Source organism: Cydia amplana, chromosome 15 (assembly GCF_948474715.1).
Source record: "Cydia amplana chromosome 15, ilCydAmpl1.1, whole genome shotgun sequence".
In the NCBI taxonomy this organism is placed as follows: Eukaryota; Metazoa; Arthropoda; class Insecta; order Lepidoptera; family Tortricidae; genus Cydia; species Cydia amplana.
The window spans coordinates 8,691,166-8,706,901 of NC_086083.1; the positions used below are offsets into that span (position 1 = coordinate 8,691,166).

General features: G+C 35.4%; 1 protein-coding gene and 1 long non-coding RNA gene across 3 annotated transcripts in view; one reads left to right on the forward strand and one right to left on the reverse strand.

Annotated features, from left to right (window-relative positions):
• Nucleotides 1–9,459, reverse strand: part of LOC134654603 (uncharacterized) — an 82,550-nt gene extending 73,091 nt beyond the window's left edge. Inside the window, exons 1-2 of the long non-coding RNA XR_010097342.1 lie at nucleotides 9,364–9,459; nucleotides 7,848–7,971 (exon numbers count right to left, since the gene is read on the reverse strand). This is a non-coding gene — a long non-coding RNA (uncharacterized LOC134654603). The remainder of the gene's footprint in view (nucleotides 1–7,847; nucleotides 7,972–9,363) is intronic.
• Nucleotides 1–15,736, forward strand: part of LOC134654562 (probable serine/threonine-protein kinase fhkE) — a 52,113-nt gene that overhangs the window by 26,819 nt on the left and 9,558 nt on the right. For both annotated transcript variants that reach the window (XM_063510024.1, XM_063510023.1), the window contains exon 4: nucleotides 522–725. In XM_063510024.1, coding sequence (XP_063366094.1) covers nucleotides 522–725 — 204 coding nt within the window. The remainder of the gene's footprint in view (nucleotides 1–521; nucleotides 726–15,736) is intronic.

Consider the following 15,736-nt stretch of genomic DNA (forward strand, 5'->3'; position numbering starts at 1 on the left):
GTCCGACACACAATCATTACTTACTTACTGACAAGTAGGTCGATCATCAGAAGCAACTAAATAGGGACTAGTGCCTACTTTGTGGGAATAAATGTATGGCAATAGATAATAATGGCGAGGTAATAAACTCTGTCACTCTAATTACGCCTTAATTGGAGTAAAAGAGAAAATATCCCGAAATTTGCAAACTTCGGTGTTCGCGGTAGACCCTCAGCCTTCAAAACCCTTGCTAAACGATGAGTTTCTCTTTCATAGAACTGCCAAGCTGCAACTTATACCCTCTAGCCGCCCAGAGGCCTGTAAAAAGGTCACTCATTCCATATATTTTGAATCTTTATTCTGACAAATCAAAATTGCATTTGTCTTGGCACGTTTTGACGTGTGTGGGGCTAGAGGATAAAAGTACAGCACCAGCACGCCGAGTATATACAGTTTTCTTGCAAATTACAGCACTACGCCCGAAGTCCGAAGGTGTCTATTACTATTATGTCGTATTATTTCAACCGCTCTTCACATTCCAGGGGTAAATTCGGCACAGTGTACCTGTGTCGAGAGAAGAGCACCGGGCTGGAGCTAGCAGCCAAGCTGGTATCGGTGGCGCGACGGGACGAGCGTCGGAACGTCGAGCGGGAGGTCGACGTGATGCGACGTCTGCGACACCCGAGGCTCATTCAGCTGTACGATGCGTATGAGTGGGGGAAGCACATGTGCGTCGTGCTTGAACTGTAAGTGCGCCATTTTCTTTTTCTTGCTCTGCCAACGCTTCGAGGTTGCTATCAAATTGGCCATTTGTGCAACAAGTTATTTTAAATAATAAGGCAACGATTTTTTGCTTGTTGTCAGGTGGTCAAACTCTAGTTATCAGGCCACTGCCGTAGAGAAGTCCTTGTACGATTGTACATCCGGTTCGAAGGACCAATTTTTTAAACCCATTAAATCTCTAAATCTTCATCTCGTCAAGTAAATGTTATGGTTTATTTGTTACAAGTCTGATAAACCTGGTTTAATGCAATTCTTTGAAAGAGTATTATTACATGATAATCATGGGACAAAAGATATACTCTAAATTCCTCGCATATTAGAACGGTTTGTCATTTAGGTAATACAAGTGTTAGTGCCAAATACCAATTATACGAAATAAATACGTACACATCAATATTTCTGCCAAAGTCACATAAATGAATGTAAATATACATAATTACATACACAAGTGTATATGTGTACTTGTGTACATATATATATATACACGACTATATTCTCGCGATTGATCAGCAATGTCTGGGTAGCTATAGGTAATAATAATAATTCCTTGTTTACACTTCGAATTCCTAACTGGCCGAATCAGAAACGGCGTTATTCCTGGATATTTAAAATCTTTAATTTTGTACCTTTGCCTTCTTTGTGAATATTCAATTATTATAACATGGAATTATGATGGAAACTATTAAGTAAACTATTAAGTTTTTGTGTCCACCTATGGCCAGTCATCACAGAGGTCTCAGATGACATTTACATTTTCTGGAATTAAAGGAGCCATTTGTTGTTGTATTTTGGTCTGTAGGTACATGACCGTTATATTATATCAAGTATATTACTGGTAGTAGTATAGCAAACGTCAATTCAGATAATGAACATTGAACGTAATGAACGTGCACTATACTGTTTGCCAACTGTGAAGTATGAATCATACTTTATAATCGTAACACATGGGATAGCTTTCAGCACACTTAGTCACTTGTGTTACCCAAGTCCTTAAATGCAAAGCAGACCAAGGATAAAAAAATATTTTTTTTAAGTGATTGCAAGTACAAGAAACTAAGCAAAATTACAATACTTGGAGTAAATATACATTTTGAGTGTAAAATTAAAGTTGCTATTGTAAATTGTACCAAATAATGTAATAGGCAGGCCTTGCGAATCTTGCGATGGAATGCATTCTAAATTCGTTCATTCAATCGATCCGGAATGATCCGAGCAATCCCACGGAATGAGTCACGGGAGCATGCTGGAATAAACGGTTTTATTTGAATCATACAGGTTAAGGTCGTTCGCACACAGAAAACGGAGTACCTACTCCAGTGTAGCAAATCAACTCTGAGGACCTACCGTGAATCATTTATCAGTATTTCGTCCGTTCGTCTATTTGCCCATCTATCGTTCGAATATGCAAGAGTGATACTCGTAGACAGAGATGTGAAAAATACTTTATAAAAAGTATTTAAATACAAAATACAAATACGTCCTTGATATACTATTTCAAATGCAAAATACAAAATAGTTTTTGAATTTGTATTTCAAATACAAAATACAAAATAGGTATTTTCAAAATACTTTTTAAAAATACAAATACTTTGCGATAAAAGGTACTCTGAATAGTGAATACCTAGTCTGAATTAAAAAGTATTACTCAGAATATCCGAATTGAAAAGACTCTCTTCATTCTTTGAAAACAGTGTGTCAATCAGTCCTCTATCTAAAGTGCAAATTTCTAGTTGTTTGCTCATATTAACCGGAAGGATGGATGGATGATGGTTTATAACGGACAATTTTTAAAAGCATTAATTTAGATTTGTAATGTTTTACAGCTAGTATAATGCCTCTCGTTAGTGTGATGAAAACGTCTCGTTTGTGCAGAAAAGTTTCATCAGGGCAGAAAAGTTTGTTCTCCTCTCGTACCTTGAAACCCTCGCAACACTCAAGATTCCACTTTTTTAACCACTCGCTACGCTTGTGGTCATGTGCGACGTTACTAAACAGATTCAACAGTATGAGAGAGTTGCCAGGATTGTAACATCAGAAGAGATTGTAACTCCTACCTACATTACCTACTATAAAGTATTTTGTATTTTGAAAATAGAAAATAGGTCCCAAAAACTATTTCAAATAAAATACAAAATAGTTTTCTTCAAAAGGTATTTAAATACAAAATACAAAATAGGTATTTTGCATTTTAAATACAAGTATTTCAAATAAGTCACATCTCTGCTCGTAGAGAGGCAGATAACGAATTTTTTTTTTCGCGGTGGATGAATTTCCCCAGGCGAAGTTCATACCACATCACATAGTCCAATCGCTCTACCACTTTAGGAGTATACTCGTATAGAGCCCAAGCCAAAACAAAATTCAAACAGCTATATTGTTTGCCCTGAAACATATTTACGACAGGAATATTTTTATTAAACATTTTAATGTGACATAGCTACTCGTACTTGTCCAATTATGTACTTACCTACGAATAATAATAAAGTAATAAAGGCCTGGCTTAGACCAAATTTATATCGCCTACGTCTTCGGCGTCAGATATTCTTGTAATGTTATTAATAGGCAGGAATCCAGGTGTAATTAGGTCGGTCGATGACAGACGCCGACGACAGGTGCAGCTCGTTCATTAATTTATAAATTTCACTTTTGTCCAGTCCAGTATTTTTAGAAGACGCCATCTTGAATATTTTAACGAGAAACACCTCCTGTAAGACGTACTTACAGGAGGTGTTTCTTATGTTCTGTCATTTTTAAACAAATTCGACAATTCCATTCTTTTTTTATAAATTTTATCAAGTCTCCCGGACTCTCCGACGCGTTGGAATTAACCGACATTCTCATCTAATAAATATCTAGAGAAATATTTGTACCTATACTAATACCTAAAAAAATTACACTGTGAATAAAAGAATGATTGATAACCCAACCAGTCTCCCAAGCCTATCGTTTGGAACGCAGGATCACATGACGTCACTAGTACCTAAGTTTTTTTAATTCAATTGCTGGCTGGATGGCTTTCAGAGTTCAGACAAGATGACGTCAGCGAAATAAAAACGAAACGCAGAATAATTTACATTTAGAACGTGCATTTGATGCTAATGTTCATACGTCTGTCGGAACCCATATCCCATGTAACAAGGTTTCATTTGCTAGGTACGTTTCGAGAGAGATATACTTAGATCTACAACTCGTTTTTATTAAATTTATCTTTTTTACGTCTCACTGGCTCGTTGATACATTCATTCGTATTGAAGTAAGATTTGTCAGCGATATCATTCCGATCTATTTGAAGACTTTATTACGTGGTAAATAATGCTTATATTTCTGTAGCTACATCGTTATATTATTACAAACAGCTCATTGAGTTGTGGTTAACCGCACTGGTGACTGTTGAAATCGAATATGACTAAGTTTTTTCGATCGGTACTGTTATTATTTTAGCAATATTTTCGTCGTAATACTGCTTTGATTGATAAACTTTTAGCTGAGAATAATGTCTGTATGTATACTTACCTAGTATTTTTAAAATTAAGAGTAGCTCAGTAACTACTACGTACCTATTGACGTACAAGATTACACAAAGACTCCAAAATGGTAACCGGACATGATGCGCGGCGCCGTCGTTGTACTGATAAAATTATACGCGCGTATGCAGCGTGAGTAGCGTGACGCACATCGGCGTCAAAGTCAAGTGCCCCCTAAATGGATTGGGATCCGAGAGATCTTAAATTAGGTTTCCACATTCAAACTCTGTAGCTCTTTATATCTAGGTGCTTATTTGCAATATAAATAGGTAGGTTCTTATTCTTACTTATACGATGTCTGGTGATTAGCGCACGTTAAGCAGGTTTTTAATATAATCGAAGTTCTACTTAGGTTACTTGAAACACTTAAGAGAACAAATTTAGGTACATTATAGTAAAGCCAAGCGAGTTTCCTTATATGGGTATTGCGACTGCGAGCAGTTTTAATGAGGTTTTGCGTTGAAGCAATAATTTTACAACCGATATCCATCAAAAATGTAAAGATACTCGTACATATTAGAATTAGAACCTAAGAGGCGTAATTAGTAGATTATAATCTACATACCTTTACATGATAAAATTAAATATTGATTTGATACCTATGAATCTTGTATCTTCTTATTTTAAAAATATAAAGTCAAAGAACTTCTGAATCGCCATATTTTCATTCTGATCCCACTTCTGATGGAACAACCATCATTATTAACCTCCGCGTTAGGGACCACGCTTTATTGTCTAGACATTACTTATATACGTTAAACCAACGCGATAACACATTGTTTCGCTTGTGACTAATTTCAAATTGGTCGAATATAAAAAGCCAGAGATGTGAAGAGTTAAAGACGGTTGCGTCTTTATGTGAGACGTCAAATGATGGCGCGAATATTTTGGCTCGTCGCCATCTTGCCGCTACGTAGTACCTAACGGCTGCGTTCAAGATAAAAAATCTAATAAAAATACGTTTCTTAATAACTATAGTGATTTAAAAATCGCCAAGAGTGGGTCAAATGGGTGCACTACTAAGTTTTATGTAGGTATCGAATGGGCCTGCAGACCTATTATGGATGGCTTTATCCACGTGACAAAATATCCGTCACTTTTGAACAGTGCGCGATTGAAAAGTGACGGATACCCTTTTATCACGCTGTCACGTAGACAAGAACGGCCATCATATCCGTACGGGCTCAGCATGGTTCCATTTTTATCGACTATCACTATGCCCGTCACTTTCGCACTTACATACTTGTTAGAACGTGACAGGCATGGTGACAAACGATAAAAATGCGACCGTGCTACTAAGGCTCTGATGTGGCAATTCTATCACACTTACTTGCCATGTTGCTCCGGCATGTACCGAATAAAGGCGGTTAACACACTGACACCGCAAACCGCATTAGTGTGAGACGAGATCCGCCTATGTGTAGGTAAGGTACACACATACAAGAGTTGTAAACACGCTTGAATTCCTGAAATTATCAGACGACTATATGTATGTATAAGCATGAGCATTGACATTTGCCTTAGCAGGAAACGACAACGTGCCAATTTATATAATTTTGTATAATCTATTACCTACCTATAGCAGTCGTTATTATGTAAGGGGACATGAATTAGTTTCTCTTTTGCCAACTATTCGTTAGTGAGATAAACCCACGTGTTCTTTAATTTGGTCTACGCAACGCTGAACGCTCGATTGACAACTACTTACCAAAGTTTACCAAACCAATATGTTTACTGAATTTTCGTAAACTAACATGACTTACATGACGTATTGATTCCCGGCATATTTTTTTTTATAAAAACAAACCGTTTGACGTCACAGTCGCAATGGTAAACAAGGGTAGCCACAGTCAGCTGTTGACGTACGTCCATTCAAGATCATTCTAAATTTAAACTTCAATTCAGAAAAGTTGCGCGGGAAAATTTTGTTTTTAATAGGCGTTTCAATTAACGCATTATACGAAAGCTTACCTATAATTGCTTGGAGGATATAATGAAACGGAGACGCCATGTCTGTAATTTTCTGTACAAAACAGTCTGCCGATTTTTGCGGGGGAGGGGAACGTCAAATGTATGCGTAACGTAAAAATAGCCATGTCAGATAAACGTCAGTCCATACATTGTGTATGACCGTTGGCCGCCTATTTTCGACAGAGGGGAAAGCCTGTTAATGGCTACTCCGTTTAGTTGTATCCTCCAAGTATAATTGTATCAATGTTGTCTTACATAATGAAACGATGGGTACTTTTTATATTTTGGTGATTTCAAATTACTTACTTCTTTTGCTACTTACAAACTTTTCAAAGTCAAATTCCTTAAATCTTAATCATTAGTCGTTTCATAAGAATCGTTTCATTTTCCTCGCTCAGTTATTCCTATTTTCTTTTCAGTTTATCATTCTGGGCCAATGTAAACATGACTGTGGTTAATTTGAGCTAACCATAAACAAGTTTACTAAACAACTAGGTATGTGTGTGTAAATTCAGTCTCGGTCACTTTTATGTGGCAGTAATTTTCTGATGTGCAGTGAAATAGGTCAAGGTGTAAGATTTCGTAACTAACCGCTACGTCATCATCGAAAAATGACAAAGAATTTCTTACATTTATGTAGACCGAAATGGTCATGGCCTACTTGGCATGGTGTAATGAATTTTACGTTTCCCAGTATGCTAAATTTACTAGAAAACAAGGTTAATTGCTAACAGTGTTAATGCTGTTACTGAACCCGGGATTCAAGGTCGCGAATATTTACCTTTACGGTACCTATTAGTTATATACGATATGGTTACTTAAGGTGACAGTCCATTTCCAACCGCAGCTGCACTACTGTCAATTTTACTATGGAAATTGACAGTAACAGCGACGCGTTCAGTACCAGTAGTGCAGCTGCGGTCAGAAATGAAATGTTACCCTTAGAGTATGTAGAGGTTATGCATACAAGATGGTACCACAGCGAATTACTTTCATTCGTTTGTTTATTTACCTCTGTCACCGGTCGGTGCGTAACATAACAATAAAGCTCGAATATGCGAGAGTGATAGAGCCAGACCAGATAAGGTAAACGTACTAGTGCTCGACATGCTAATGCCCAATAGATGATACCCTGCTGTCACCTCTATTGACAATGACTTACGTTTCAAGATGACATGTACTGGGACCGCGTCGAGCACCAGTACGTTTACCCTAAACATTTTCTTTTTTTCTATTTTTCAGCAGTTTCCAAAAGTTTTGACACTGCATTGTAAGCGCATAATTATTTATTAGGTATAGAGTTGTAACTGTTGTAAGTCTAATTCCATCTGGCAGAAAGTCCCAAGTGCTGTTAAATAATGTGACTCTTAACTCTTAATAGGAGATTTCTTTACGTCACTTTAGTCATCAAAAAATCTACCTATTGTGGTGCAAGTTTTATTTGTTTATTGATATCGAGCAAAGACCTTACAATGGGTTGAGGATGAAGATTATTATTCGTGAACTCGTCAAGAAATATATTGGTAAGTTAAGTATTAGTAACGTAGTGGGCCCATCAGAAATTTTAATAATATAATATATATTTATTACATTAAGGGCCTGTTTCACAATGTCCAAGTAAAGTCCTGAATAAGCTACTTGCCACTTATCTGGCGAATAAAGTCATCGTTGGCGTTTCACAATCTTCAAATAAGCTTAACTGGTAAATAAAGTGCTAAGTAAATTATAGGTTAGATCACCTATCAGATAAGGAATTTTTATGGCGGTTTAAGTTATTTGATAGATCGATTTAAAAAGTTTTGTATGTCGTGAAATCGAAAAATACTAAAAATGAATCTATCTAATGAGTTTTCAGACGACGAATTAAATGATTTTTTTTGATCGCTTAATGGAACCACCCAGAGATCCCGTGTATCGACAACGTTCTAATCACATGGAGACATTTAATGATGAAGAATTCAGGGTTCGATTTCGCTTTAATAAAGATACCGTGTACTATGTCCATTCATTAATTCAGGACAAAATCTCTTCTACTACAGAAAGGTACTGAAATGTCTATCTACTATACTACCCACAGTATTTCTAATAGGTACTTACAGTCAAGTGTAAAAATATGGTTGCACACAAGTTACACAAAAATATGTCTCATAGGTAGCTGTTAATTCGCCTATACATGACTGCATGACCCATAGTTTTACACTGACTGTACCTCCATCTCGTTTATTAAAAGAATCGCGGCCATATTTTATGTATGGCCGCGAGGGCTATTGTTTTGTAGTACCACCGACCAACTACTAACATTAGTTAGGTAAGTACATGAATAAATCATTGTTTCAGGAATTATGCTATATCATCTATGGATCGACTACTTTTGACATTGCGATATTATGCAACTGGAAGTTTTCTGAACGTAGTTGGCGATTTTTCTGGTGTGAGTAAGGCATCAGCTTGTCGGATTGTGAATGTCGTGTCACAAGCAATCGCACAATTACGACCACAGTTCGTCAAGTTCCCAGACGATATTGCTAAATTACAAGGAGACTTTTACGAGATAGCAAGATTTCCAAGGCTTATTGGCGCCATTGATGGCCCCAGGTTACAGCATCACTCTTCTTATTTTCAAGAATGTGTTTATTGACTTCGACCAGTTTGATTAAAATGTCAACCTCCTCTCGCGTGAAATTAATGCTCCTCTCACGTTTTTGAGACATTGTTGTCTTTGCAAAACTACGCAAAACTATGAAAAACTAGGCCAGCAAAATAATTAACACAACGACAAAACAAACCCAACCAAGCACGCGTTTTTTTTTTCTTTGACATTTGAATTACGTTTCGTTCCACATAAAAATTAGTGATTTCTAAAATAATATTTTCGGATCATTATAATTGTTACAGGATATGCATTTAAAGTATATCAATACGTAACACAAAATAATGCATAAAAGATGCACTTTTAATACTTTTCAGAGTGATGAATTTAATTTTTTTTTATATGCTCTCACATGTTCCGTAAATCGAAACGTCAAAGTGCGATGTTGCCATCTGTAACTTAAAAGTAGCAAACTGGCACATAAACTTAATGGGTAGACGTTTGTGAAACAGGAACTATTTTATCAGGAAGTTTTATCTGGCAGTTAATTTATTTGTTAATTAGCTATCCAACACTTTACTCAGACTTTGTGAAACAGACCCTAAATAATACAAATAATACAACACGGTGGAAAGAAGAGAAAGAAGAGAAATCTAATCTTCAAGGATGGGTATTCCACAGCCGTCTTCAGATCCAAATCTTTCTATCCTTCTTCTCGTTCCTCTAATTCTTAGAGAGACCGCTCTGATGATTGATATTTGTATTTTGACTTTGATCCAGTTGATTATTTGTGAGTATGGTTTGGACCATTTTTCACGGAGCTTAAGGGATGTTCTTTTTATGAAGGATTCATATTCCGTTCCGACAGCAACGTAACGGAATTAGTAACGTAGTTAATTTCGCGAGCACACCTGTGCAAAATAACCGTGGACAGTCTTCGCGCTCCAACATAATTAAAGTCTTTGTTCCAACGAATTTACGACTCTCGCGCATTGCGAAACGCGAAATTGATTGTAGCCGACACGCTGCGCAAATATTTAATTGCCAGTTTACTTTAGGAGAATTTACGATCTTAAATACTGAATTCTTCGACGTAACGTGTAACCATAAACATAAACCTGTGCATGTCGAAGTAATAGTTGCCGATTTCGGGATTATTATCGAGACCGATTTTGATGTGGCAACCAGTCTTGAAACTACCTTTCAAACTTAACTGACGAACTTAGGTACACGTTGTTGAACAACTAACTTGTATGCCGATTTAATTAACGTGCGACTTTATCAGTGCAGTCAACGCAAATTTATACACATAACATAACACACAACATAGTAAAATAGTGCAATTAAAGGATGACTCACGTTAGAGCGGGCCGTGTCAGGGCGGGAGCTTCCGGAGCTTCGTTTTCTATGGAAAGCATCACGTGATAACCTGTCATCTGTCATAGAAAAGTAAGCGCCGGAAGCTCCGGCCTGGACACGGCCCGGTCTAACGTGAGTCATCCACATTACCTAAATGAATAACTAAATAACTAAGTAGGTACCATTAAGAAATATTTAGGAATGCCAGTTATTTATCGGTAGGGATTTGATTGGTGATATGCTGATATGATATGTGAATGCGGAAAATACTACAAAGATACTGCGGGCGCAGCATGGTTCCATTTCTATCGCCTGTCACTATGCCCGTCACTTCCGCACTTAGGTACATCATGGTAAGGTAAGGTGGGGGAAGATTGAATGGTTTTTTGATGAGATAGACAGTGTTCTGTTAAAACCCTTGTTAAATAAAAACTATTTACTTAATTTCAATTGTATAAATTGGAAGGTTTGGCCAAGGACTATATTTTTGTAATCTATCGATAAAACTCGGCTACGCCTATTCTAATATATAAAAATAATAAAATAAAATACATTTTTGTCTAAAATATACACGGGTTAAGATGGAATGGTCGAGGGGTAAGATTGACATAGTGTCTAAATTCTTTTAAATGAATGTAAACGGTTACTGTTGCTCGTTATCCTATAGAACTCCTTATACTTACCAGATAGAGATGATTTTTGCGTAAATATTCCTATTAGGTAGCAAGAAAACTGCAGTTGAAAAAAAAAGTATTTTACTCTTACCCCATTTTACAGGGAAAAGGACAGTGATACTCAAACTTTTGTATTGTATAATTCTTTGTATAAAAAAACTACACATTTTTGTTATGTTAGGAAGATCAGCTTGGAATTAAAATAACAGTTGCATGATAACAATTATTTATTTTATAAAATTAATGAATACAAAAAGTAAGGGTTTTCTTGCAGCATGATTAATGTTGTTACAAATTAAGTCAGATATGTAAAATATTAGAAAATCAAATATGAATCTGTGTAACAAATTAAGTCACATACATTTAAAATCCAAAAAAATACCAGATACTTAGTAATTTGTGTAGCAAATTAAGTGACAGGCTTACTAAGATTTAAAATATTAGAAACACAAATAAGTACTGTAGTGTACTGTGTGTAAGAGATGTTTTTTTCCCTCCGAACAAAGTAATTCCGAATAAGTTATTGATTATCCAGGATCACGACTCAACAAAAGTATTTGTATGAGCAAGCTTTAATTGTTGAAAGTTAAACTTAACACACAGAACAAGTAGGTGGGTAGGCCAATTTAACTAAATAAATCAACAGATAGCTAAAAATAATTTCTCAAAGGAAAAGTAGTGTTCCCAAACGGGAGCTTCATAAAATTATATCAATCTTTAAAATATGATAATAAACAACAAATTATAAATTACGTTCTATTTAGGCATTTAGGAACATAAAGTTTTCTTAAAATTTTAGTAATATAGTTATTATCACAATAATATTTCACTTACTTACATTACAAATTACGATAGTAAGTATTTCAAATATAGTAAAATCAACAAAACAATTATAAATTAAGTAAGTACCTATTTTTGGCATAGGTTTAGGACCATTACGTTTTCTTACAATCTTAACAATATGTATGTGCTAAAATCAGTCAATCTTGAGATCAATATTACTTATATTAGGCAGCTGAGATCAATATTAGTGCAGGCGTGCTAAAAAAATTAATGCCTCACTGAATATTATATTTATGGAAATCAACTTCGAATTTAATTTGACCACGACGAGATATAGTAGGCTGAGGTAATACACAAAGAATATCTTCTTTGCTTTTTAGGGCACCTATATCTTCTACTATTGGGTAGGTAAATGATGTCACCGTGTCAGATTTTGATTGCTTAACTTTTCTGACATATTTGACAACAGGCAGTTTGTGTGCAAATGACATTATAGTTCCAACAAAATGTTTGACACTCTTTTTTGTTGTAAACTTTACTATGAGCCAATCACCTTGTTTTAAATCGTTGTCGTCACTATAAAATGTTATGTCACTCAAACCCAGTGGTATGATTGCATACGGATCTATGTTTTCTTGGTCTTCATCTTGCTCCTTCAAACATTTATCTATAAACTCAGCCATATTTTCGTAATCAGAGACATCAGTGTCCATAGTAATGATTTCCGTTTCTTTTTCAGAGCTGTCTGTATCACTAGACGATTTGTATTTTCTAAGTTTCATTTTTCTGCAGCCCTCTTTTTTTATTTCACATTTAGTTTTGTATTTATTTTCATTTGTTTGACTACTTTCACCAATCTCTTGAAATTTTGTATCATTCCCAATGCTTTCCGTTTTTCTTTTCTTTTGTATATTTTTATTTTTTTCCTCTTTATGGTGACCTTCTTGTTTTATCTTACATTTACTAACGTATTTATTTTTTACTTGACTAGTTTTACCAATCATTTGATATTTTTCTTCATTTTCTGTGGAATCTTCGTCACTATGTAATGAAAGTTTTCGTTTTCTTTGAATAACATTTTCTTTCAAAGCCTTATTTTTCTTCGTGGCATTCGTTTTCTTCTTTGGTATTATTATTTTGGTTTGAAGTATACTTTGTGTTTTCTTTTCTTCTAGTTGGTTTTTCATAGTCTCTGTGATCACTTCAGCTCCTTTCGACACTCGTTTTTTTTTCATGTTATGATCATGTCGAGGGCTTTGTTTTACTGTATTAAGCAGAAGGTCTTCAAAACTTATTAACGTATTACTAATTATATTGACATTTGAGTTAGGTTTCGTTGTTGAATCTTTAGTTATTCTTTTTGGTTGCAGGCATATCGGTAAATTTTCTTTTTTGTTTGTTATGAATGTTTGTGCTTGTTCTTGACATTTTAGTGCATCTGTCAACATATGCACATTTTCTGGTTCTTTAGTTGAATTATCGTCTCTCAACATTTGGGACGTAATTATGTCTATGCAAAGTTGGTTTAAAGATACTGGCGTTTTAGTATATTTAGTAAACTGAACCTCTACTTTGCGATCTTGCTGCGAAAGATGGGCATTTTCGTGGAGTGGCGGTGAATGTTGTGGTCGATCGTCTGGTAGAGGACACGAAGACTGTTCCTCTAGAGGACAAGGTTTATTTTTTTGAACTTCTTGCCAGCGTTTGTATGCTCCTGGATCATACTTATCAGTAGGGATCACGTTAGAGTTAAAGGGATATATACCCGCTTTTCTAAATCCGTTCATTATTACTCGGGGTTCGGTATCGTTCCAAATTTCAGCAACTAGTTCGGAAAATATCTTTTTTGGCAGTTTCACTCCCGTGTTTTTTCTTTGCCATTCTACCAATTTAGCATCCCATCTACTTTTAAAAGATTTAAACACAGCAACATCCAACGGTTGCAGAAGATGGGACGTGTGTGGTGGTAGTTTCAATATTGTGATATTGTTTTTAAGGGCCAATTCCACAACATTTAAGTTGACGTGGGAATTGTGTCCGTCATATATAAGCAAGACAGGTCGGTCTTTCCCAAGTGCTGGAATAAATACTTTTTCTAAATAATTCAGAAATATATTCGAGTCTATCCATCCGTTTGGACTTGCAGCATAGGACAATTCAAAATTATATTTTTTGTCAGTATTAGCCATCCATGAATCCCACACAAATTTCCCTTTAAATATAATTAAAGGACTAATTTTCACTCCATCCGCATTAACGGCCGTTAACACGGTTGTGTTGTCTTTACCAGTCCCATGTGTGGTTCTGGAGGACGGAACTCCCTTCTTTCCTACTACTTTTGTCTTCGAGGGGTCAAAGCTTACTGATGTTTCATCCAAATTCCAGATTTGTGAAGGCATTTGCTCCAAATTTAATTTTTTTAAAGTTGCCTGTAAAAGTTCAAAGTACTCATTTATGCTAAATGGATCAGTGTTCACTTTTCTGGCGTGTTCAACAGGTTGAGCTTTCTTGAGAGAAAGGCCATGGCGGTTACGAAAACTTGTAAACCAATCTGGTCCAGGAACACCGTCTTTAAATGGGGTTGATATATTATTAAGGCGAATATACTTTGACACAAGTGTAATAACTTCGTTTCTGGATAGGCCAAACCCCCATTTTTCCAAAGTCTTTAGGCCGTTTGCTAATTGCTCTTCAATTTCATAGGAAAGGATAGGAGCCCGACCCAACGTTTTGCTTTTATTGCCCGTTTTCTTATACAACTTATTGTGTAGAGTTGAAAGCGGTATATTATATGTCTTAGCTGCTCCAAATAGAGTTAACTCCTTCCTTTCAATTTTCTCAATAGCTCGAAGCACATCATCAGCAGTGTAACAGGTTGCACGTAGAGATTTTCTAACATAATTTCGGGGCATTTTGGATCTGCATTAACAAATAACAATGATTATTATATGTTCCCATTACTACTAAAACTCTAAATGATTAAAAATCTATAGACAGTGTAATATCCATAGACACATGATAATCTCGTCTATTCTCAAAGCCGGTAGGTGAAAGTTATTGATAGTACGTATTAAGTGCCACATCTATTTTAAATAATTTAAAAGATAATATACTGAAATATTTTTCAGTAAAAATTAAACATTTATACGCTTACCTTTAAACATAATCGTCTATCCTATATTTTTGCAGCGGATACTGGTATAATTAGTATTGGTTTTTATGGCTGAAAAAGAACAACATTCCTTAGTTTATATTTTATAGCACATTAATTAAAATAAAAAGTTATACCTCATCGTGGTGTACAGTTGACCACAAAGAGATATACCCAACGAATATTCAAAAATATGTATCCACAACCTTAATCCAAAGACAATAGAGTCGTGGATACATAATTTTTGAACATTGAGTGGGTATATCTCTGTGTAGTCGACTGTACATCTGACCACGTTTTTTTTAATATTTGGGGACGATTTCACTCAAATCGACTTAGTCCCAAACTAAGAAAAGCTTGTTTTATGAGTATAAGTTTAAGACTTATACGAGTACCTAAATAAACAAATACATACTTATATAACTACGTCCCTATTAAAAAAATACAAGTTTACGAGTTTTACGAATTATATGAGTACCTAAATAAACAGATATATACTTTATATTTACGTGCCTACTCATAAATTGTACAAGTTTGGACTTATATGAGTACCTAAACAAACGTATATACAGCGTGTATTTTTAATATTACCTCAAATTCTAACCAGTCGTAGGCATTAGTGCTATGAACCGAAAAAACTCAGCCCATTCCTTTTTTTTTCCTATAAAATAATTCAGCACGCAATGTAGCACTACTTTGTCTTACGGCGATGGCGTGACGTCACAACTGTCACTTCACTAGACTCTTTTCTTCCATGTGTCAAATAAGTGTACGCAATACATTACTGCTCGAAAAAAATAAATATATTAATAGTTTAAGAAATACTAGAAAAACACGCTTTTATAAATGGATGTAAAAACAAAAAATAAATTATGGATCGTTCAAGTTGTCTCTATTTCTGGGCTGAAGTGTAAACTATGTG